The sequence below is a fragment of the Indicator indicator genome, chromosome 10 (assembly GCF_027791375.1).
Source record: "Indicator indicator isolate 239-I01 chromosome 10, UM_Iind_1.1, whole genome shotgun sequence".
Classification (NCBI taxonomy): Eukaryota; Metazoa; Chordata; class Aves; order Piciformes; family Indicatoridae; genus Indicator; species Indicator indicator.
In genome coordinates this window covers 4384035-4410862 of record NC_072019.1, presented here as the reverse complement: position 1 = coordinate 4410862, position 26828 = coordinate 4384035, and the positions used below count along the sequence as shown (strand labels likewise).

The window sequence follows — 26828 nt, the reverse complement described above, 5'->3', positions numbered from 1 at the left end:
AGCTGTTGTAAAACTAACCTGTAAAAATCCAAAACTGAGAGAAACCTACTTAAAGTATTTGGCAAACCTCTAATTCATACCTAGTAGTATTCATCATATGCTCAGCATTATCATGATGTTAAAAGGAAACCCATTCTGAATCATATATCCTGAGACAAAAACAGCAGAGTAATTTGAAGGACAGTACTTTTTTCTTAATTAACTGCAATTTAAATGGAGTTTAGATAAAGAAATAGCCTAACTTCACAAGTGAAATTGTTCTTTCAAAAGACAACTATCACAAGTCTGTGATGAAAAGAAAACAAGTGAAATTGTGGCATAGATGCTATAAAGGAAGAATAGCTTCAATATCTAAGAAGATGTAGATGAAATTTCTTTCACTAAAAATACTGTGAAAATCCAGTGATTAGACTCACAGAATGACAGAACTGTCAGGGTGGGAAGGATCATCTAGTTCCAACCCCTCTGCCACAGGCAGGGACACCTTCCACTAAATCACGTTGCCCAGAGTCACATCCAGCCTGGCCTTAAAAACATCCATTAGCTTGTAGCTACAGTATTTGTAAACACATTTTAATTAAGAACTAAAACTTAATTGTCCATTTCAGCTGAAGTAAAATTGGACAAGATGATAAAAGGAAATAACCTAGTATGTTGTTTTAGTAAATACTACCTACATAGAAACATGAATCCTTTTCAACTGAAAACTGAGTGGTAGTTTTAAAGCCTAGGTGCACTGTACAACTTCGGACAATTGTTAAAATATTTTGCACACAGAAATGGCAGACAAAGTATAATTATGTTGTTATTTTTAAATTAGTTCTTATAGTAGCAGATCTTAATTGAGATATTTGGTAGTATTCACTTTAGGTCACTCCAGTATCCTTTTCAAATCTAGGTAAAATCTGAGATATGCATTCGTTTATCTTTTCTAGATTTACAGAACATTATCTTTTGTTAGGCATTATGTACACCCTGAGATAGTATTTACTAAAGCTGCTGGCTTTGAACAATGTTTAGTGAAAATAAACCACCATTCACTCCCCACTTCCTCTTCCCCCCCCCCCAAATACTCAATCAGTACTTTAAGATCAACTTCTCTGAAAGCCTCTGCTACTTCCAACAAATACTCCCATTGTTTGTTCTGCAAACAGAAGAGCTCCAATCAATCTTGTCTGTATATGGACATGCTTTTCTCATGAAAAGGAAGAGAGAAGGAGAAGAACAAATTGTGACTCTCATCTGTTACTGTTTCATGTACAGTGCTGCTGGCCCTGCAACGACAGGAAGTCCTGATGATACTTCACAGCTACATTTGCAAAGAAAAGCAGTTTTCCTGTTCTGTAGGTCCTGTACTTTGGCGATTAGAAGAACAGAGAAAATGTTTTGTACCCCTTATAAAGCGCACAGCCACCCGATACTTTATCTAGGAAGGCATTTCCCCCAGGATGTGCCTCAAAGAACTTAATTTTCACCTTGTTACTTTTCAAAGCTAACCTTCACTTAAACTGAATCACTGAATTCCGTTTGAATTTAGCGTAATACTAGTAACTGGTATACATTTTCAATTTAAACTATATCTAAGTAATACATTTTTCAAGTCCATTTATTACAATCTAATTTTCTTTATAATTTTCTTGTTTTAATCACAATCCATTATTCATTCTGCCCACAGAAACTATGACAATAAGGTAGGCGATAGTGGCATGTCTGGTTGCCAATAGATTAGCAGTGCACAATTTTAATCTGTAAAGTACCGTGTACACTGATGCCACTGAGAGAAACAGAGGAGGAAAGGTGGGAGTTATGCTGTAGGAGAAAAAAAAATTATCATCTTTCTGGAAGAAGATATTCCTGGCAATAAGCTTTATCACAGCATGCCTACACACAGATCTGGAGATCTCTGCTTTATTTGGCCGTTTGGATAATACAACTGAAACACTTTGAAGAAGCATCTCCAAGCACTTGGTTCTGGTTACCTTTTGGTAACAAGGAGGAAAGTGGGAAGTGGTTAAGCTCTTTTGTGACAAAGTAGCTTTGCAGATTGATGGACTGTGCGCTCCAGTCTGAGGAGTCCTGACTTTTCCTCCCGTTCAGTCATTTCTATAACTCTCTCAGTTGCCAACTTGAGTCCTCTAATCTTTTCTGTTTTTACTCAGACCTACATCCTGAGGACTTTCTTGAACTACTTTTGATACGTGATTGCTCAGGAAGGAAATTCATCAGAGGCCATAGCCATTTGGTCTGCACTGCAGCCTTTCCTTTGGCAGAAGACTGAACCTGGTTTACTGTCCTCTAGTCCAGCAGCTATCTCCAATGTTTTTAAGAAACTGGACAAGCAACAGTATTTAGGAAAAAAAAATACAAATAACCCCACAACAAACAAAAGCCAAGCAAAAAACTCCACACACAGAAAAGCCAAACAATCAAAAAAAAAAAAAACAACCAAAAAACCAAACCAACCAACAACAAGGCAAAATGAAACAAAAAAAAAAACAAAAAACCCCACCCAAACAAAAAACACAGTAGAAGACAAGATACAGGCTACCCATAAATGGAGCAAACCACCAAAACCAAACTATAATTTTCTGCAATTTCAGATAATACTTTAAAATTATTTTCAAGGAAGGGTTGGGAAAGATGCAGAATAACAAAGAACAAGAACTCAGCAATGTATGCCTTCCAGAAACCTTAAAGGAAAAATTCAGTCAGTGGCTATACTAGCAGAAAGTTATTTTATCTGGAAAAATATCAATCAGAAAAAAAAACAAACACACATCTAGAAGACTACAGTTTGGATAAGACAACAAAAGAGAACACAGTTCAAAAACTAATATATTTAACATTAATATGAAAACAGTTTTGCATGATTTGAACTTAAATTTAGTCATCAAAATGGTTGCCACAATGAGTGTTATCCAAAAATAACTAGGAACCAAGAGGTTTATAGAGCAAAAATAGTTGTAACCAGCAGGAGGGACATGCAGTTATCACTAGTGAATGTAGTATCTTTTAAAATGACAGTAAGTGCTGGTAGTATTTTGTGCTGCTGTCCAAAGTTTCAGCTCTAAAAAGAAGGCTAATAGCTCATTTTTGATGACTGAAGACCATCATTGTGTTTAAGGATAAGAAATAATGCCCCACAGAGAAATATCTCTGTTCTATTAAAAATATATATAATGACCTGCAAGCTGATACTAGTATCTTACACTTTTTTCCAAGGGTTTTAATTCTGTCTTCTAAAAAGTATATTAATTATTGAGATAGCCTTTGGATTATCGGCAAGTTGGCAATTTCACACTTAACCTACATATTTGCTGCAGACTGAGGTGAAGAAGAACAAATGTTATATTTTTGAAATTACAAAAGGATTTAAAGAGGAACTCTCTGTACATATTGAGCTGTTCTCTTTGTAACTCAACAAACACTGGGGATATTCCAAAAGACTAGAAGAAATTCAACAAAGGATTATGGTTTTTTGGGTGTTTTTTTTCTTTTTGAAAGTCAACAGACAATACATATAAATTTCAAGTCCCACATCCTCCTTCTCATCTCATGCAAAGTAATTTCAGAATCAACGAGCAGCTTCATATATTCAAAAATAAAAGAGGACGCAAATTAAAACATGAATTTACAGAACATAAGCCATTTTAAAAATTCATATATATGTACCTGAAAAGCACAAGACAGTTATTATCAGTGCAAGGCATATAACTGGATACTAAGTAACTTTTTTTTTTTAAAGCTAGATACATGCAACTGATATATAATCTGGTCAACTAAGCTGAAAATGCACCTTAGCATAGACTGGGCAATGAATAGGTGCGTTTTTCACAAAACCTACAGGGATGAGTTATCAGTTTCCACCAACTGCCTGGAAGAAAAACTCTTCCCTGATCAGACTTGAGGAGAATGCACGAAAGGTATTTAAAAAAAAGGTACATCAGGAGTAGAGCAATCGGCTCTGCCTTTAAATTTGGGAAGTAAGGAAACAGCACACTGAAATGGAAGGTCCCATACCTTAGGTTAAAAAAAAAAAAAAAAGGCAAGCTATAGTAGTCAGAAAAGTATTATCCTCTCTATTGGATGAAAGGTTTAAAGCTGCTTGAGAAAAGGAACCTGAAAAAATTGACACTACAGCCATATGTACGATAAGAGCGTAATTGTGTTTAAGTCATTAAGACATCAGATCTTGTTAGAACAAGCAAGGCTGTATTATCCTTCTCCCTCCCCCTTAATTAGTGCAAGCCAGTAATACCAAGCCACATGAAGCCTGTTACATAAGTTCTCGGTTTCCCTCTGTTCTGGGAAAACCAGACCAATTATCCCCCAATGCCGAGAGGCATATGAGTATTATTTCATTTTAATTTTTCTTCAAAGTACATAGTACTTTAGCAGGATTGGGTTCTTCCCTAAAGCTCTGATCTGGAAAAGGCAACCATATGTGTGTGTTGACTTAGAAAAAATACAATTCATGATGCCAATTAGCAATAAAGACAACAAATAGGAGAGTACCTGGGAACACCAAAACACCACAGAAGACACTGGAGTGATTTGAACACTGCCATTACTGCCTAATTGCTATATTACAACTGATAAAAAGTTCAGTAAATAAATTCGCTGAGCAGGACTTTTAGGATTTTCTTCTCTCTAGCAGTTCTTTCATAGTGTCTACAAGTACTTCTTCATCAACTCCATCATTAATCAGAGTATTTTTACTTCCCAGCTGCATAGTTAAGTTTTCTCTGTACTTCTTCCTGTCGCCAGGAAAAACTAAGAGAAAGAGTGTGAATATTCTTTTTCCTTGTAGGTACCAATCTTCATTTTATTATAAAGAACACAGAAGCTATGAGTCCTCCCTGACAAAAGGATATACTGAAATTTATGAACTTACAGTCTTCTTACGAATAGTCACACCTATTCTTTTTTTCACCCTCACATACATAAACATGTCTTTACAGGGAATTTCTAAGTATCATTATACAGGTTTGGTTTTGCTTTTGGGAGTGGAGGAGTTAAGAGGATGGGTAAGAGAAAAAAAAAAAAAAAAACCAAAAAACAGAACCTGTTCAAAACCGTGAACTGAATTTTCTTTCCCTCAACCTTTTGTCTATTCCATTGTTTTGTGTATTAAGATGTAATCCCACATAGTCCTTTATTTCATTCTAACTTCTTTTGCGCACAGAGCATCAAAGGTGTTAATGTAACACAAAGCTTCAAAGTGAATTGAGCACCTTAGAAAAAATGGCTGCCTTCACAAAACAATACCACAGGAATGTATCACTCAGATTTTATAGAACTCTTTCTATATACTAGACCAAGAGGGTTTTCAAATACTTATTCCATCACAGCACTCCCTTCAGAGGAGAAATCAAGTGCAAGACGTTTTCCACAAAGCGCAAGTCACTAATACACGATATACTCCAATTCAAAATAATCTCAGCGTGACAGAGAAAAGAGTCAACAAAAAAGTCTGTATTAACCTCTCACATCAAGGTGGAAAACAGCTAGATGAATCACTGATCAGCATACAGTCTGAAGTTAGTATGTAAGCACCTGAACATGAGCATACAGTATCCTGCTGCTGCAGAAGAGAGAGCTGACAGACAGGTGTGTTAACTGCAGACTCTAGTTTGCAATAAAATGCATCGGTACCCATTGTGCCTTACAAGCCTTGACAAGATCCCAGTTACAATCCTGGGTCCGGTTTTCAACACAAACTGTCAAGAAAAAGCAGAACCAAATGAAGAACGTTTAGAAGGAAGATGAGGTTTGGGAAACCAAGCGTGACAAAGTCTGAGATGCTACCTGTCCACACTTAAAAGACTGCTTAAAACAAACAAACAAAACCCCCTTGTTCTTCAATATTCATAGTTGACACAGCACAGAATATAAGGGACTTGACAACTGACCAATCCGGATCTCTAGCTGCTGCTAGAGATTGTGATAAAGGTAGCTTTTCCCCATTATTATGTTGTAGGGCCTCTTTCTTTGCTATTTATCCACTGGTCTTGGATTCATGGCTCAGGAAGGCAAACAAACATTATACTGAAAGATACCCTTCCTCATAGCCTTATGATGGATGGAGGAAAGCTGAGTATGTTCCACATTCATAGCAGACAGCAAATTTGTTGAAAAGCACTATTACAGCCAATTTTAAACAGTTCAACAAGATACCAGGTGTTTTAACTCAAGTCTTAAATTGTTTTGTTTACATAGGACAAACTCTATAGGATTTTTCTTTTGGTAATTTGGAGGTCTATTCCTGACGGGTAGCAAAAATTCCTGCTAGTTCATATAAACTTCATAGTTCATAGAAAACCTACCAGTTCATACAGATGACTGAGGTACACTGCTATTTACTGCACTTCCCTAAGCATTAAACAACATGAGATCTTACAACATTTTGTTCAATGGATTTCGGGGCAGGGGGGAGGGTGTGGAAATAAACTCCACATAATGCTGTTAAATTCCACAGAGTTCTAAGAACAAAGATTTTAGTGTTATGATACATCCACTGTGATGACAGAGCGTGCTCTCTGCTGATAAGTGCAGGCAGATTGCCAGGTTTATGTGTGCAGATTAGCAATGTTCTTCTGTTCTTCAGCAAATGCAGATTAGCAATGTTCTTCTGTACTATACTGGAGCTGCTGCTGCATTATGGGGAGTATAAAGTACAATCTTTCATCAGTCATTGGAGTTTCATCCCCTTGTTCCTGTATGAACTACACAGAGCTGGTAGTGAAGTTCACATGTTTACATGAAAGCCCCACACCTCCTGCTAGAAGTAGCTAACTGTTTTCCATAATAGGAAGAAAGCAGTGCTCTTAACCAAGTATCTGCCTGTTACAACCATCCAGGACTTCGAGCTTTCCCCTGTCCAGCAGAAGGGTATTAAAGAAAGATTTTTCTTGGTATAATTTAAATAAACTGACAAAGAAGTACCTTCTAGGTAGCCTGGAAAATAATTCACAGATTCGTCTTTTTTTCTAAACAGAGTACATGGAAGATTTCACCTCAACATGAGGAGAAACTTCTTTACAGTGAGGGTGACAGAGCACTGGAACACACTGCACAGGAGGGTTGTGGAGTCTCCTTCTCTGGACACTTTCCAAACCCACCTGGATGCATTCCTGTGCAGACTATCCTAAGTGATCCTGCTCTGGCAGGAGGGTTGGACCTGATGATCTCTTGAGGTCGCTTCCAACCTCTGATATACTGTGATACTGTGACAGTTATTCTACTCCAAAATATACTTAACCTAGAAGAAGCAGGACCATTCCTAGACATTTACTTAAATAACCTTTCTACACATTTAAAGAGACGCAAAAAGTACACAGTAGCAAACCAACAGACAAAACCTGAACCACACTATTTAACAGTGCTGTTGAAACAGGAAGAAAATATTCTTAAAACTCTGCTTAACAAAATCTTTCTTTGAAGGTTAATGAAAATACTTCCTGACCTGTTTAGAAAGCATGGTATCTGGCATTCTTCACAGACCTTAATTCATACCATGTTTATTTCATCATTTTTACCTCCCTTTAAGTGTTTTTCCTTGTTGGACCTCACAAGTGGGGGGTTTAGGTCTATTTTTCAATTGGGTTGTTGTTGCTTTGAATTTTTGGTTAGCCTGTTTTAATTAAATTATCCCCCTTTTTCTCCTCCCAAGGATAAGAGCAGTATAAGGAACACTAACTACGAATGCTATCAGATGCACTTGGGTTCAAAACTTTAGCTTGCTCAAGGCAGAAGAGCAACTATTTTTCCCAGCCCTCACAGCACTCCATATTTCCTAATTAGCAAGGAAGTGAGCAAGGCCAACAACAGTCAATACTGATGCACTGCTTTATTTTCTCATGAAAGGCTTAAAACTTGACTTTGGGATGTACTGCCTTCTCTTAAGTACACATTCACTTTATTTCCTGACATGATTCCAAGTAGAAGCAGTTTAGTATTTTTATTGTGCTATGTATCTTGATAAGATGTGTTGCAGTATTTGCTCCTCATTTCAGTAAACAATTACATCTAATTGACATGATTTTACATTAAAATAAACATGAGATCATGCAGAGCTATATATGAACATCACATACTATATTCATGTTGCAAAGACAACTGTAAGGTCAGCTCTCTATAGACCAGGGACTTTAGGGCAGTTCTGAAGACATGTTTTCAATGCAATACAAGCAGCACAGTCTATTCAACATCTCTGCACAACTGAAATGAATCCTACAGGAGCTGTTAAGAACCACCACCAGATTTTGTTATTTCCCATGCAAGGATCTTAGTGATACAACTTAGAAATGCCCACTGCAGTGCTGGAATCCTGAAAAAGATCAAAATCCTGCACAGGTTTTTTGTACTGAAATTAAGAATGCAGAAAAAAAATACATAAAAAAATCAAGTTAAAGCTAGAACATAAACCTGCAAACATAAAAGCGAGTGGATGGGGCCTCCTATTTTGTATTCTTTACAGATGTAACTTTGGTGTCAGTAGCTCTGCTACCTTCCACATTAGTTGCTGCACACGGTGCACAAGTTGAGCAGACAACATTCTGTGAAAACTCAAAGGATGTTGCAGAGAACCTTGTCCTTATCTGTGTCTTCACAAATTTCTGATACAGATAGCGACATTATCTTTTGGAGGTCATTCCTACCTTGACTTGCAGACAGCCCTTGATAAACATATTTCGGAACTGATGCTCTTAAAATAAATCTGGTTTTTTTTCTCATGAGATGTTTCAAATGAAAAATTGCTGTAAGGGACCATTATTTATTTCAGCTCTTCTTAGGCTAAGATATTTTCGAATACAAGTGAGCATAGAACAATTTAATCACATAATTTTGTTTCACTTGCAGGTTCTCTCAACTGGCTCAGAGAAACACTGAAGTTGCACAGTTGAACTGCAGTCAAACTAATGACTTACAGTGCGAAAGAACAGCATTAGTAGCAGATAATCAGTCATGGAGCTTAATTTCAGAAAGGAGCTGGTCTAGATAAGACAACTCCAGTCCCAGAAAATTACAGAAATAATACAAACCCTAGTATGACTCACACAACCTGCTAAATTCTAGACAAACATACCTTAGAACACATCCCAAATCACTGCTGCTGTTTATATGACACACACAAAAAATTCTACATACAAGACAAACAACCAAAAACAAGCAGAAGGCAAAACAAAATTCCCAGGCTAAGAGTTAACATAATCTGCATGCAAAGCCAATGGGACACTAAATTGTAAGTTAAATGCTAAGAGTTAGAGGAGTTAGCATGACCAAGCACGAAGTGGCAGATTGTGCTTGAGGTAGCTTGGTATGCATTTGCCTTACCGTGTCAAACAGATGTTTGCACAACACTGCCTTAAGTGTGATGGTACATCCAGCCCAAGACCAGCACAAACACTGGATGACTGTTTTCAAGCAAATAAGAACCATACAAGGTTCTTACAAGGAATGTCTGGGAAGAGATGAGTCTAGAAATTGAGCAAAATTACAGAATACCTAAAGATTACATTACCCCAGCCCAAACCCACAGCTGACTGGTTCCATGTGGCACATTAGATGCAATAGACTAAACTCAGGTTCCAATTCAGCGCTAACTTTGCTTACTATTTTGACATACTACTACATAAGATGCTGAAATATCACAAAGTCAGTTAATATTAGAATCTGGTGGTTTAGCTATCAGACTATGGTATTCATAGGCTCAAGTCCAGTAACTGCAAATTCTTTTTAGGTGTCCTCATCTAACAAGTAATTCACAGGAGCACAGTTGTGGAAACTTGTTATATCATGCCTAAAACCAAGAAAAAAATCTTTAGGGCAGAAGTCACATCTTATTTCTTTATTCTACAAAGTGTTTAGTACTCTTTGTTGTTTTACAGAGTTAGAGCAATTCTCCAGCATGACAACGCAGCGGCTGCAGCATGTAGCTGCAAGCTAACCAGGCGAGCTACTGGAGTCCTTCATCAAGGAGAAAGACTGTTGATGAGGCACTGTCATTTCAAATTAACGCAGTCAGAGAGACCAAAAATCTGGACAGCAGGATGAGTTAACCACTTTTTGTCTGCTGTCTTATCCAGAAAGAGCTCCAGGTTCTGGCTGTGGGTACAAAACCAGCACTATCTATCCCCTTTCTATTCACATTTGTTTCACTGAATAGGAGTAATTTAACAGTAAGTACCACACAACAGAAAAGCAAAACTGGCGCAAAGTTCCCAGGAATCATCTCTGCTCCCTTATCAGGAGATTCACTTCAACCCACTCTACTGCTGTGGAATGAGTATCCCACAGCAAGTGGGCTACTGCAGCTGTGATCTTAGAGCCCATCTTCCAATTCAGCTGCTGAAAGAAACTTGAGTTTGTGCTCCCTAAAGCAAACTCCACAACACAAACCAGAAGTGCAGTAACTGGGAGAAATAGGGAGATTTGCCTTGAATGTGCATTCCTGATAACTGCTAAAAAGCTAATATGGGCACAGCAACTGACAACTCAGTTATAGCCCAGATTCACAAAGCGTTGCATAGAGAATTATTGCCAGACTTCCTCATAGAAAACCTCTTCAAGGAATAAGGTAATTTGCAATTACGTGGATAAACAATTTGGATTCAGTTGTAGCTACCCAAGAAAGGGGTAAGACCAATATTTGACAAGACTGTTTTACTACACAGTCACGCAGGGAGTAAATCAACAATTTAACACCACAGACATCACCACTACAAACACACAGTACAAGGATTTTGAAGTCTTAACTGCAGCTACATGCATTATAACGCACAAGTAAAACAAAAATATTCCATACTCAAACCTCTTTCCATAGTTGCATTTTATAGCTCACCCCTTTTCAGCTACAGAAACACCAATAAAACTGAGCAGAGAACAAGAAATGTCCTTTAACAAACACTAGCATCTTGCTTTTATTCACAGGAAAGACAGGCTAGCAAAGAGAAAGACTGCCTTTCTGTTTTCTATTCATTTCCTCAAAATTACATTGAACAGAAGTTTAACGCAATCTGGTCTACTAGAGGAATGTATGAGTTAATTGCATATGCAAACTTTTTTTTTTTCTACGTGATTAAAAAGAAATATCATTCCATGCTCTAAAACAGGACATACATCTTACTTTGTAAGGCTTGTAGAAACTGTGACATATGGAACACTGGGGAAAGGTTCTGGAAGACATCAAGGGGATAGTTTTAAGATTCTGTCAATACCACCACAGACAGATTGCAGTTCTCTGCCAACTTTACTAATTGTCTAAGAAGGAAAAAGGTTTAAGATTTCCCAATTAAAATGTAGCATTGCTGCTAGGATCCTGCATAGACACACGAGCATGGCACAACAAATTAAAATTCTTGGCTTCAAAGTATTACTATTAAGACTACAGTTTCACAGCCATTTCTTCGGTAACAGTGGTTTTAGACAAGGCTGCCCTTCTGCCTAAGCCAGCTGTGTTTCCACTCTGGTGTTCCCTCTTCACTGTCACAGGCCAGCCACTTATGAATTAACTCAGCAGTGCTGGTACATTCATATGTACGCTGATAATGGAGCGGGGACAAGCAACCCAGACAGAGTAGCAATTTGGGGATGTCAGCTGTTAGGACGCTGATGCTTGAGTAATTACGTGCTGGACTACACCTAAATAACACAGGAAAGACAGACATTTGCCCACTCAAGCACAAGGGAAATACCAAGTTGTTACTGAAATGCATTTTAAGCAACATTAATTACCAAGTTAATGATCAGCAAACCAAACTGAAAAATACTGACATTTTCTCAACTGACAACTCTAGAAAGGGATCCAATGGGAAAACCGTAGGCTCATATATGCAAGTCAGTAACCTTATCTTCCTTCACAGACAAGAAAGGAATTTAATTCTGTAAGAATATGAACAGTCAGGAAGTTTTTTTTCCTAACCTCTTTAATGCTTTGGCTTCTATGAATATCATAAACACTTACTCCTAAAATCACCTGTGACTGTTGAGAGTGTCCTGCAAATTTTGTATCAATTCAGTACATATTATTTGCTATCTATAGCATCTTGTACTAAAATGCCACTTACTCTTTGCTGAGCTCCCCTTTTTGAAAAGGATATTAGGATCAAAAAAAGAGATGGGCAAAGTTTCAGGTTACCTACATTCAGTAGTTACAGCTTAATCATGAGTAAAAAAGTCTTGTCTAGTTTCATTACTAATGTTGAAAGATTTTTATCTTCAGATCTTAAACATTCCAAAAGCTATAGAAGATTTTCAAATTAAAAGAATAAAAACAAAAGTGGATGTAAGGAATTTAGTCTTCATACAACAGTAACTGATTACGGTCACTTCTAAAAATCATTTGTGCAGACTAAGAGGCTTAATACTTCTTGGCAATGCTGTATGAAGTAAGTCATTAATTACTTATCAGTAGTTTTGATATGTACCTGTAAAGCCTCTGCAACTTGTCATTCGACACCAACTGACCAAATAAGAGAAACTCTAGTCCTATTCTGCCAAATACTTGTTAGTCTTCTTGCATGTTAGTAAACACAAGTTGCAATAAGCTGATGATAAAAATACAGCTATATTAATTTTCATACATCTCCATTGTAGTAGCAGCAGGTCACTGATCATAAAGCATCAAAAGACTTACAGCAGTCAGCTTCAGAGGGCAGACGCAAAGCAAAAAAAATACCCTGGGAAAACTAGATTACAACGTCTAGATATTCTGCTCATGGATGACAGAAAATTTATGTGTTTTCTCAGACATTTTATTCCCTGCATCTAATGTATTCTAACTTGAAAAAAACAAATTGTGTCACAAACACTCATAGTAGTAACAGTAATCCACAGATAACACTATAAAATTTAATCATGGTTTCAAATGAGCAAGCCTAAGTTCTGTACTACAACAGAAGTTGTCAGCTCAACCTTTGTAGTCTCTTACCTACTTTCTGTACCAAATATTAAACAATAAAAAGGCGAAAATAATTTTACATACTTCACTTTAAATATCGTCAAATTTTTTTCTATCATCCTGTCATTTTACGAAACAACCACACATAGCCATTCTTTTTAAAGATAATTTTTTAACTCAGCTCCAAACAAGGAAGAACATTCATGAACTAGGAGCTTAGTAATAGAATCATTCATCTGTTGAGCTAGTGTTTTAATTGGCAGTTGTATAAAGCAAAGACATATTATTAAGTCTCTATGAAAGAATATACCATTGCTGTGTGTTTTACATTGACTTAATATGTAACTGGTGACTATAGAGTGGTATTAGGTTGAATTCCAACAGGAATAGTCAGTGCTGTAAAACTGAAATCCAAACCATCATATTGTCACTGCTGCATTTAAATATATAACACCTGAAGTCAGTAGAATGATTGGTGTTTTCAAGCATTAGTGCAGAGGAAATACCTGACAGCTATGAGAAGACTGAAAAAAAAAATAATCATAAGCCTCCCAGTAATGAATCACATTTAACTCTTGAGAAAAATGCTTCAACATAACAATGCATATTTGAAGACAGATACATAGTTACTGGGAGTACACAAACAAAATAGGAGAAACACCATGTACAAGCTGTAAACACTCACCATCTGAATTGGTTTTTTGTGAAGATCTCGTTCAGTCACCAACTTTTCTTGGTCAGTGACATAAAGGCCTTTTTGTGCCAGGGCTTGTATAACAGCATCATGACCTAGAAGTGGTTTTGCAGCATCACTCTTGAGAATAAGGCTCCCAGCACGACAGTACAGTTCTGCAGACAGCAGCAAGTTAACAACAGGTGGTTTAATGTGCTCCTGGTCATACTGGTCTGTGTAAAACGGTTCTCTTAGTTCTTCTGGAACATTTTCTACAAAGATAAGGGAAAAAAAAAAAAAGAAAAAAACTTAGATATTATGAAAAAAAGATACATGTAGCATCAGTAGTTTGGTTTTTTTTAATATGCACAACTACGTTAAAGAAAGCACAGTCAAGGCTACATTTTTTACCAGTCATCATGATATAATACACTGGGGAAAACTCAGGCTAAGGTAATGTTGGAACTATAAATAGAAACTTAAGGACAATTCAGAAAGAATTCCACAGTGCAAAGGCCACACAGAAAGCCGATCTGCAGTTTACAGCATTATTGCTTCAACAATTTCTTGGCTTCTCCAAATACCATGCCCCAAACATTCTCATTTCCTTTGCTGTAACATCATACAGGTCAGACACAAAGGCAGAATGACACCTACTTTAAAAAAACCCTGTCCCTATCACAATAGTAAAACAGAAATGGGACGTCATATTTTAGCACAAAATCATCTCAGACATAAAAAGTAAACTTCTGCTCAGTAACATCCTAGGTTTCATACATGCAAGAGAAATTTAATTACTATACTATCTATTTCAAAGGTCACGTATCACAGATTGGTTACAAGCCAGCAGTTAAGCACAAATGCATGGATGATTGACAGGATTAAAAGAATGGAAAAAAAGCAGAAGGAAATGCATAAATATTAAATTCTTATTTGCCTATTTGTATTAAGGACTTCCCTTAAAATTGCATCTTTTTTTCAGTGAGCTGGCTTAGCATCCACACAAAACGACGTGAGTTTCTGTCAGGTTTATGCTGAGATTTTAACTCCTCAAATTAGTGTTCCAAGACAATGCATCTGTCATTCCAAATACTTTACACAACATAATACAGGCAGACTATACTTATAATTGTCTACCATAAAAGTAATAGTTAGAGATTAAATATGGTACTAGACCAAATGAAATCACCAGTGGAGTGGAAAATAACTTGACATGATTTCACACTTCTAGATATGCACTGCCATATGCTCCATTTTCCCTATGTAAGGATTTCGCTCTCAGTAGTCATAAAATTAGCTAAGACAACAGCATTTATGGGATAAGAAACATGCGATTCTTTTCCTTAGCCTAGATGGAAAAGCTTTTTAATTACTACAAGGAAAACAAGTGCATATAAAAAGTGACTGCAACTCTAGGTTCCTATTGCCTTCACCTTCAGATGGTTAAATGGCTAAACAAAGTTTGAAACAGAAGGTGGAATAAACAGCCCAATATAAGGGTGGAGCTGCTGAGGCAAAAACCAGAACATGCCATCACAAGATAATGACAGATTATCTTCTTCCTCATACATATTCTCTTGCAGTTTATGTACTCCCATGGGCTTTGCAGGCAGGGCTAACAGCCTTCTAGCAGTGAAAGGAGAAAAATATGCATTACAGAGTGCAAGAAAGGAAAGAAATATTAACCCATACTTTCTTAAATGTCGTAAGGATGGGAAAAAAGATTAAGATGTAGCTTATTATTCACCATTCAGAGTATTAAGAAGAGAGGTATAGTTTATAATATGCTTTAACTTGATGATCTCAGAGGTCTATTCCAGCCTCAGTTTGGCTAGAAACGTGACAGCTCCGCTTTGCAGATCAAAACACACTGTCAGTAAAACTACTCTGCCCTTTAAAATACAAGCCTAATGCCTAACATTACTGTTGCACAAGAAAAATAATAAAAAACTGCTAACAAACAAAAAAAAAAATCTACATGTCAGGTACTGACATTGTAGTCTTCTCTTGCCATCTCCCAGTCTCACTTACTAATTCTCTAACACCTAGAGTCACCCAATACTACAAAATAAACAAACCCTAAACACTAATTAAGAAACTGTAAGCTACTAGGTACCTGCTTCCCTAGGCATTATTTCCATCCATCTCACTTCTACCTATCCTTCTTTTTTCTCCCAGTTGTCTATTTAAGTATTAAGCTCATTATTTCTTAAGTCCCCCATGATCTATCTCAAACTTGGTATCAGGAACTCAATCCTCATCATGACTTTGTCCTCTGTAATTCCCAATGCCATCGTTTAAAGCATCTTCATGCTATTTCTTCCAGATAGAGAGCATTAGAAAAAAAAAGTTAGTTAGTATCTCACAATTCATAGGCAGCAGATTTTATCTTTTTTGAAAAAAAACACACACTTTTTGAATTGTATGGGAAGTTCGGTGGGGCAAGGGGCAACAGGGAGCAAAAGCTAAAGCCATTTGTCCTTTCTTAGATTACCTAAAAAAGCCTCATTCCTATATGAAAAAATAGCTATTGAGGAAGGATCTAGCTGCATACAGTCACATAATCTCTGGTTTAGATTCACTGAAGATAATGAAAGATTTCAAAATCTGAAAATTTGAGCCAGAAGAGAAATCCAAAAGTGAGAAATAACAAACCCATCAACTCTTAATGAATAATTTGTGATCTTCTGCATCACCAAAACAGACCTTCAAGTGACAAGATGCAATAAGTGCACTTACAATGATAGAATGATATCCACTACTGAAGTTCAATATGGAAAACAAACAAACAAGGTGATAACCAACAAAGGCAAACAGAACTATTTATAATGGCTATTTTTGCTTCTGAAAAATACAGCAAAAGGCAAAAATAAGATGTAAGCCATTTATTATATTTCATGGGCTTTCACAGAAATAAATCTGGAATAGAAATTTATAGGCATTCATAAAAATTCAACCAGAAATTTACCGGAGAAAAATTGCAACTACAGACATATTCCAAATTTATACAAACAAAATATGTGAAAGCATACAGATAAGGAATCCCTGCTGCAACAAGATCAGAGGCTTCAAAAAATTCCATCAGTTCCCTTCGCAAAGACAGACACATGCACTTTTCCCCTGCTTATAACATGTATCCAACTGTTTGCTATCAGAATAGATAGAATAGATATTGACAGAAAATTGAAATCGTGTTGGGTTTGTTGTAGATTAAATAAAATTAAACAGAGAAACAGCCCAAAACATAAGAAAACCCAACCACAAAACAAAGGCACAGCAGCTAGAGAGAGGGAACTCTTCCTGTTATTGATTTCAAAATAACAGTCCTCCCAGGATCAGCAGCATTGCCTCTGTGGAAGGGCATTTCAAGGCAACATCCAGTTCTCAGCAGATTGCCAAAAGCCTTTCATAACAATTCTGTCAGGATTGGAGACTGTTGAATGGCTCTGCTAGGCATAGAAGGATCTTAACACTAATCCCCAATATGCACTTTTTCACATTTTTCCTTTTTCCAGCTGACTAGTGTTTCACAACTAAATTCTGAAGTCAATGAACAGTTATAAAATAAATACCTTGTCACACATGCTGCCATAAAGTACCATTTTACCTTGAAATTTCTGGCAAAATACAGCAGATACACTAGAGAGACGTATTGTGGACACTGAGTTCAGGGAGTTGAGCACATGAAATATAGGTGAGACAAAAGGAACTAGGGGGTGGGAAAATCTAACCGCCACCCAAGGGGCCAGTTTCAGAAACACTGAGCTAGACTGACAAAAGGCAGTGGCCACGAGCTGTCACAAGGGAAATTTCAATGGGAAGCAAGAAAAAACATTCTCTACAACCAGAGCAGCAGAGCACCTGCACAGCTTGCTTGAGGACCTAGCTGTGAAACCATCATCTGCAGGGACTTTCAGAACTAGCATGGACAAGGGCCCAAGAAATCTCTTCCAAGTTTGTATTCAGCTCTTCTTGGAGTATGTGGTTAAACTACATGATCTCCAGAGATGGCTTTCATCTTCTTTATTCCTAAAATTGTCAACAGGACCATAGGCTTCAATTTTGGAAATTGAGTTAAAAAAACCCAACCAAGCAAACAGAAAACCAAACAGTTTCATGTTTCTGACATTTTTAATTTTCTAAATATTGAACTGTAAAGAGAATAAATCAAGTAACTGTATAAGTTCAGCACAAGGAGAAGAATAAAAAGTGAATACCACATTAGCTAAAAACAAGAACATAAATTTAAGAATCAGGCTAACTTTAAACACTGTTCAACTTATCTTCAGGTACTCCTTCTTTATATTACAATGGACTCAAACATCCTGCAGATGCTCTCTTTAGAGAAGAACAACAAACAAAGAAGTACTTATTCCAAGCTTTAAATCAAAAAGGGATTATTTCTCCCTACCTTGAGATAAAATTGTAACTTAACTTTCCATTTAAGACAGACTACTTTTAAGGAAAGGAATCATCTAAAAATAATTCTGTTACTGCCCCTGGATTTACCTTCAAATGCTGTTTTATAGACCAACCCTCTGCAGAATTTGTCTGATGGAGGCATTTCCTAGTAAAATGAGGAAGTTTTAACATCTACTTTACTAACACCTGCATATTGATTCAGGTTCTGATAAACACAAGAATAACTTAGAATTAATACTGGCAATAAAAGAGACGATTCTTATTAGCATAAAATGCCTTCAGAATGTATTTTAAAGAAAGGCAAGATCTGAAAAATATAAAGATAATGGCATATAGTTATCATCCTGTCTCACTCAGCTAGCACCCTGATGGCTAGTATCCACTAGATATGGTTTAAATAGCCTATGGAATAGCACACAAAAAAACACTTTCAGAGGTTTAGAGATGAACATTTAATTATTGAGCTATTATAAGGCTATACGAAGTCAAAGAAAACTTTCTGCCAGCGATACCTAGATACACATGAGCTGACACATATCCTCTGGTGTCTGACTTAGAGGTTCTCTTAGGTTAATACTGCTTCTCATGGAAAAAAAGAAAACACGTATGAAACAGCTAAACAGCTAGGACTATACAACTCTTCTATTAGGCTAATAGATTTAAAAGACTACACTTCAGCTCCATAGCAAGGTTTATTACTACTACCTGATCCAGTAATAATGTGTTGTTAAAAAAAAGTTCCTCCCCACACACACTTCTTTTTCTTGCAAATTCTTGAAGGTTTTTCATCCCCAGCCCCACTTTCCAGAATGATCAGCATTCAGAACCTTGGGTTTACCAAAGCAAGTACCCAAAAGTTATTACTTTCAGGAGTGTAATTGTATTCACTTTTGCTCATTAAAATCCACCAGGTAGCTGCAGAAGTGAAATGATACATCTGTCAGAAAGGTGCTAAGTTCCTGATTCACAACATGTAAATACCCTTGGAGATGAAATAAGAGCCACCTTTAAACATGGAGTCACTAAAGTAACCCAACAGATTATGCTAAATCATGGAGGGAGACACAAGAAGTTAAAAAATATCCCTAGTAGTAACTGCAGTGGTGGTCAAAAAATATGAAAGAGCAACCAGGTACAGGTAAAAGAAATCTATTTAATCTCATCACCCAGCAGAGGTGAGTGCTTGGCTACAGTCACTTTTTCAAATTGCCTTCTACAGACATGCACCTGTAAAAAAACAAAAACCTGTGAAGCCCAATAGGTTCAGAATATGCTCAATAACATGAAATCATTGAAAGAACAGATCTACTGTGTATTAAGAACCCTGACAACTGTTAACTTACTAATTCACCTTCCTATACTTCTGTACGTCTACAGTCTACAATCTCAGTTGACTCTGCCACATGTAACATATCCAGAAGCTCACGCAATTTTATTTACTTTTAAAAAGGGATCTACAGTTAAACTATGTTTTAAATGTGTTCTATAGAAAGGAGTGATATCATGAACTTCTAGGCAGACCATCTCAGTACATGGTTAGTCCAATCAACTGATTTTAGTAAGATTGACCAAAGTATTGATTTGTTAGCAACTATTTCAGGGAACTGATTAAAAGCAATCTATATTAAAAAAAATTCCTCACAATAATCTCTAACAATCTTTTATACTCTCAAACTAATGTGCAAATTTTTGCTACTAAAAGTAAAGAAATTGGGTCTGCTAGGAAAAAATAAACATTAAAATATGTTCTAGCATGCAACATCCAACATAACAGGTAAGAGTATTTAGTTAAAATTGCTTGTCAGATGCACACTGTTCATTTCCTTCCTTGATGGCTCTACTGGCAGCATCTGCAACACCAAGTAGCTGCACACATGAATTCTGAAAAAATTAATCATCAGGAGAAAGCTATTCTTTAAGTTGCTTGGGCAGATGATGCTATTTGCAATCTAGTCTTTCAGACACGTACAAGGATAAATTTAATGTTAAAAGGTGGAGAGACTATTTTATTTTGACTGAAGAAAACACTTGCAACAATGTTTAGGACAAGCAAATAGACCTGCACAGCTTTAATTTAGTTTTCAGTACATTCCTGTCAAAAAAACCAAAACAAAACACCCAAACCAAAAAACAACCCTTTATACTAAACCAGTGAAATGTATCACTGTAGCAGGATTAATACCTTGTATGGATAGAACAGATTTAACCCGATTTTAAAATCCTTCCCATAACTTCCCAAGAAACATACATGTCTGAGATAAGTCTTGACTAATCCGAAAAAGTTTTCCAAGAGTACTCAGAGGTCCCCTATCAGATGGGAACAACTTGTACCTCAAGATGCAAGAATTAGTATCTTCATTCATACCAGCTGAGGTTCTAGAGAAGCAATTCCAAGCTACAAAATGATAGAAAAGCAATTACGAGGACAAAACTATAATTCAAGATGATTTTAATAAGTGGAATAAGTGGTTTGAAAAATAGGATGCTGTTATGTAAGTATAGCTGCAAAGCAGGAACCTACAACTGTACAATTACAAGATGGGAACAACTGAGTAGGCAGCAGTTCTGCAGAGAAAGATACAGAGCTACAGTGAATCACAGAGTGAATGAGTCAACAATTCTAGGCTGATGCAAAAATGACAAATATCATATTCTAGTCAAGAAAGTAGAGTATTATAGGTTGGAAAGATGAAGTGATTTTTCAAATCTACCCTCTACTGGTTAAGAGCTTAGCTGGAACATTTGATCTAGATTTAAGTACAAAATTCATGCAAAACACACTACAGAATGAAAATATAGGAAAAACAACAACCCAAAACCACACCACTCCCAAACCAAAACAGAGTCCAAAAAAAAAGCTTGACTTAGAAAAATGCAGTTGAAAAGAAAGACTCTATGACAGAGAAAAGACACTTTTTATTATGTGGAAAGTGTTATAAAGAGGTAAGGTGCTCACCATTCTCACATTCACCAGGAATAGCATAAGTAATAGGTTTACAGTCTAGCAAAAAACATCAAGATTATGATGCTGTTCTCACATCTAGAGATAAATAAGGATTCAAACTGACTAGCAGACATAGATCATGGAATCTCTATAATTACGTGTTTACAAAAGACAAACATCTAAACAAACATCTGCCAGGAATGACGTATATTTAGCTCAACCTGTTCTTAGGATGGATAACAGAATTTCCAGGCACATTTTCTGTGACTACAGAAGAGCACAGGTTAAAAACCTTCCCTTTTCAAAACAATGAAATTCTCCTCTGTGGTTTCAGAAATAATAAGGACAGAGAGTAACACAACCTTTTTTTTACAGAGTAACAAGACCTTTTAAAAATTACTCCCACAAAGTAGGTCCCATTATACTTTTAAGTCAAAGCACCTAACATTAATATAGTTCAACCACTTCTCTGGAAAGCAGTTTTTCTACACTTGAAACAGTTACCTCCCAGTATGCTGAAATTTAGTGTTTGCATATTTGTTTGTAATTTCTAAGATGAAAACATTCCCGCTTTCATACTTCAGACTTGTTAATTTCTCCCCTTTCCAGTTACTCTAAATTTCATCACTTAAAATAATTTGGTTATTACAAAACATCTGACCTAACACTGATACATTTTCCTGCAGCAAAATGTCAAGCCACAAAATCCTGTGCTCCCTTAACACTTAAATACGAGTGCTGTCTTCAACTAGTATTGCTTTAAAAATTCTTCATACAAGATACCTTTAACATGACTGTTAATACACTCTCACAGAACACCTTACTAATAAGACAACTTTGCCCTGTCTGCATTGTGGGCCAGACTCTACTCTTGCCATGTCATTGAAGCCAACAGTAATGTAAAACTGGTCTCTCCATTTTTTGGATGCAGTTATCAATCATCAAACACCAAAAAATCACTACTAAATATTAACGAACAGCATGTATTTCAAGGTCTTTTTTCAAGAGAGAAATCTTTGTATCTCCTAGCCAAGCTGTACCCAGAATTTTGATTGTATTAAAACATTCTTTTAAGAATGTAAAGTATGTCCACTGAAAGGTGTGCCCATTTAGATTTCTTCAATGGACACGATGGCAACAATTTATGCTTTTCATTAATCACAATGAATGGCATTAGTTTATTTTGGGGAGTGGGGGGGGAATCTTTCACTTCCTCTGCCCACTTCCAACATTTCAGGGATAAAAAGAAAGAAAATGTATCATCCATAAACACACTGATTATCTTTTATATTTCCTTTGTACAAACATATATAGCAATAGATAGAAGGCATGACTGAGGTTGCGATCTACTAAAGAACTAAAATAATTGAACAAACCCTAACTTCCTTCCTTCTCGGAAAAGGTGAAGGACAGGGTTTCTAGTGTTTTGCTTGAAATACAAATGACGTGTTTGTACTACAGACATTCAAGTCCTGTATACTACTTTTCCCTACTTCAGTCACAAACTCTTCTTTAAGGCTACTAAGCAATACTAACCTAGTGGAAGAATTGAGAGATCTGAAGCACAAATGTGCATGTTTACCTCTCTTCCTACTATCACATTATGGCAGTATTTACAGGGCAGATGGAGCTATTAACTCCCCTAATCATGTTTCATTTGTGCATCTCAGAACAACCACAGCAATGAACAGTAAAAGAACTGGGTTTGGATCATGTTTTCTATAGAAAGTACCAACCAAGTACCCTGCAACTTTGCTTTACACATCCAACAGAAAATCAACCAATAAACCCCAAGACATTTAAATCACAGGCTGAGAATTTCCATTCCAGTAGAAAAAGGCTTTCAGGTTAGAATGCTGGATTATATAATTGCACAAGAACTATATACCCAAGAACCCTTGAGTAGAGCCCACAGGAACCAAACTAGTTCAAAGCACTGAAACAAGTGCTTGCAAAAATGTTCACTATTACTATTTGACCTCTCATGTGTGTTTAGCTAATAAAGCCATACATAAAAACATCATATACTTTCTCAGATTTCACAGAGCAAATTAAACAGAATTTATTAACAAACCTTTATATGACAACAGTATTTTGATTTTTTTTTCTAAAGTAATTAACATGTACTTGTATTTCAGTAGGTACTCACCTTACAGAAATTTCAATAGGTTCACCCACTTTCAAAGTAACTTTCTGGAAAGACCTCATCAAACAGTTCCCAGAGACATTATAAAGGAATATATAACAATGTTCTAGCCCCAAATGCATAAGGTGCAAAATTCCAGGAGGAGGAACCTTTTTCTGTTATTCTACAAAGAACAGGGTTAAAAATATTGACTCTTGATATCTAACTCACCTTTCAAAGAAACACCTTACTTCTAATCCACAGAAAATTAAGTGATCAATATACCACAGCTACATTTTAAAAAAAATAAAATGATAATAATAACACCACCCCATGATAAATTTTCAAAACGCTTCCCTCAGAAGACCTCTATAAGTCTGGTATTCCTCGAGGCCCAACAACATTTCAGGCATAGAATAATAGGTCTGGTGTTCCTCAAGGCCCAAGTTTTCAAAGAGCAGTGATGCCTTTTGGAGGCATTACAATCAACTGCATTTACGCTTACAGACAAGGAGAGCCTTCTGTATTGTGCAGGCCAAAACATTAAACACTCTTTTTCCTGAACCGTTCTTACTGCTTAACCACTCAAATGGCTACAGGCTACTGTCACACATGTCAGAGCTAACAGCGCAAATCCATTTCCATTGCTAGCCCCCAGTTCAGCTCTTAAAAAAAAAAATCGGAACATTTTCTATATAACAAACGTGAATAGCCAGTGTTTACTCGCATCCTGGAAGGGTACCTCGGGTGACAAATAAAACACCTTTGGATTCCTCGCATTAAATCGTATTAGCTTCAAAACACAAAAATAACTCGCTAATTGCAACTATGACACTACTCTAAAATATGACAGGTAATTAAAGAAAACCGAAAGACGGCACAAGGTGTAAGGGAACCCAAAGATGAGGGAACTGATGAAACGCATTTCCTACGCACCTCCTACCCATCTCTTTCCCAGATCCTCAGGGAAGGGCTCGTACATCCTCAGGAGCGAAGCAACCAAGCAGGAACCAGCATCAAAGAAAGGGAAGAAGACGACGCCACCTACCTGTCCCAAAGGCTTTGGCCACCAGCCAGGCGAGATTACAGGCGATTTTCGCTCGGGAGAAATCATAATGGTCAAAGGGTTTGATAGCAGGAACAATGAAAGTCTTCCTCATCTCCTTGGTGTCTGCGGCATCCCCCATCTTCTCACAGGACCCTCGGCAATTCGGAACTTACATGGTTCTTCCTTCTCCTCCTCCCGCGGCTAGGAGACGTCTGTAAATACGGCGGCAGCAGCTGAGGGCAGCGCTGAACCCAGCTGTCCGTAAAGGGCTAACGCCGCCTCCCGCCTTCCTCTGCACAGGAATGTGGCAGAGCCCGAGTGTCCTCTTCTTCCTCCTCCTCGCTCTTTGTCTCAACTCACTCTCGATTCCACCTCCCACCCTCCGGAAAACGGCCCCCGGCGGCCCCGATACCCCTTTCTCTGAGGATACCCTCCAGCCAGGGCTGGGCACCCCAGGCCGCCGCGGCCGCCAGCCCCTCGACCGAGGCCGGGGCGGGAGCCGCCGGCAAGGCCCTCACAGCCGCAGCGGGCCGGGACGCGGCCCTTCCCGGCGCCGAAATGTCAAAACGCCGGGGACCAGCCCCAAAACGCAGCGCAGCCCGCCACGCCGCCACAGTTCATCGGCAGCCCGCAGCGGCCAGGGAGCAGTGCCAGCTACCCCGCCGCTGCCCCGCGCCCAGACGTTGTCTCAGCCGCCCCCCAGCAAGGCGACGTGCTTCCAACTCCCTTCGGCAGCTGCCGCTGCGGTTTTCCACCCGCGGCTGCCGCACTGGATGGGCAAACCACGGCTGCGCATGCACGGAGGCCACTACCGCCTCCCCGACGGGCGGGGCGGGGAGGGCGGGGAGCGCGGGTAGGGGGAGCCCGGGAGGGCGGGGCGGGCGGAGTCGGGTCTCCCTCCGCCGCCGGGCGGTCACGTGGTTGCCCCCACGCCACAGCGGGATTCTTGGCTCCGGGCCGAGCAGGGCCCTTGCCCTAGGCGGGGTTGGTTGAGGTGGGATTTGTCTCACGTTGAGCGAGCTACGCTAGGCTGTGTTCAGCTTTAACCGAGCGGCAGCGGAAGAGAGGGGTGGAGAATTTCCCTGCCAGTAAGGGGGCGCCTGGCAGTGGTCGGCTTTGGGGAAAAGGGCGGTGTCCCTTGGCCGCGGGACCCACCCGCTGCCAGCTTCACCGCCGCCACTTTCCACTGTGGGGCCGGGCGGGCCTGCCAGCGCGCTGTCCTGGCCTTTTCGGCGTCTGCTGCAAAGGTCGGAACCAACCCCCAGCGTTGAGGCTGCGACGTGCCTTGAGTGTTAAGCGCAGTCTGAGGAGCCGGCGGCCGTCTCGCTGCGGGGAGCCGGTGGGCCGGGGCCGCACTGACTGGAGCAGGGATCGCTTCTGAGGAGGCGGGTGTCTCCTAGACCTCTCGTGTGTATTCGTTCCCCCTATTTAAAATTGTGTCTATATATAACTTCTCGAATACTTGGGTAGAAAAATGACAGAGCCTTAAGATGGTTTGGGGCCTTGTTCACGTAATGACTGTAATAAAGAGGCGGTACTAACAATTTGCCCTGGAGACCATCAGCTGCCTCATTCAGAAGTACCTGGGCTGTTTTTGGAAACATATGAAATGACTTTAACAGTGGGCTGTATGGAAAGAACTCTTAGTCACAGTAGGGACTAGTAACTAGATGATTAATGACTACCATTCAAACAGAATTGGATGACTTGACTTTGAAGTGCGGGCCTGAGGTTGTGGCCGTGCTGGTGACCGGCCGCTGCTGACGGCAAGGCCCTGCCTCTCCTTTGCATGTGCACTGTGTAATTGGGTGACCAGCAGCGCCAGGGGGTAGTAAATTTGTTCTTTTTGGCAGCAAATAGTTAGGTTGGTGTCATGTAGAAGCGTGCCCTCCTTCCCTGCTAGCCTAGCAGCTGTGTAGTTGAGGTAGTTCAAGAAGCTGATCTGGCTTAAAAATAATAGTTTCTTTTTGTAGTTGGTTATTCATTTGGCTGAGCATTCTTGGATCACTAAAGGACCACTCTGGATGTACAGTAATTATTGACTAATCTGTTTTTTTTGTTGTTGTTGTTTTGTTCTTTTTTCTTCCCTTTCTGGTAATTTAGTGAGTGTCTTCCCAAACTGTTGTAGTGGAGAATGGTAGTTTGAGGTGCGTTGATGTTATTTATTTCTTGTTTGTTTAGCCCCACTCAATCTGGGAAAGACTCTTAAGACACAGTCTTAGCAAGATGCTCTTAAGTTTTCAAATAACACTTTAATCAGACTGTTATTTCTTAGTGTTTAAAGTGGACTATGGATTGATCTGAACAGAGATTTTCCATTGGTACACGGTTACAGACGCTTCTAGGACTTCGTGTGCACAATGATACAAATACTATGATTATGAGGCCTCAGTATACTTTACAGTTTTACTGACATGAATCTGTATGTACTAGTAATGAGTAAGAGAAAAGGTTTTGGAGGTCAACATTTGAAGAGATTATTGCTGACTCTGGAGGTCATTCTCTCTGGGATGGGATTCTCAAACCGTTACGCATACTGTTCATAAGTGGTACATGCTTAGCTACAAAACTAGGAGATGCTGTTGTCAGTATTCAGCAGAAGGGAGGGGAGAAGGAAAATTTAGAAATCCTTGCTTTAGCACGCTTCTGGCTGAAATTACTGTGTGCTTAACAGTGGAAATAAGAATAATGCCGAATATAAACATATGTAACATA

General features: G+C 38.4%; 1 protein-coding gene across 2 annotated transcripts in view; it reads right to left on the bottom strand.

Annotated features, from left to right (window-relative positions):
• CAMSAP2 (calmodulin regulated spectrin associated protein family member 2) overlaps positions 1–24252 on the bottom strand; it is a 74658-nt gene extending 50406 nt beyond the window's left edge. For both annotated transcript variants that reach the window (XM_054384675.1, XM_054384674.1), the window contains exons 1-2: positions 24114–24252; positions 13587–13846 (exon numbers count right to left, since the gene is read on the bottom strand). In XM_054384675.1, coding sequence (XP_054240650.1) covers positions 13587–13846; positions 24114–24252 — 399 coding nt within the window. The remainder of the gene's footprint in view (positions 1–13586; positions 13847–24113) is intronic.
• Between the last annotated feature and the right edge of the window lie 2576 nt (positions 24253–26828).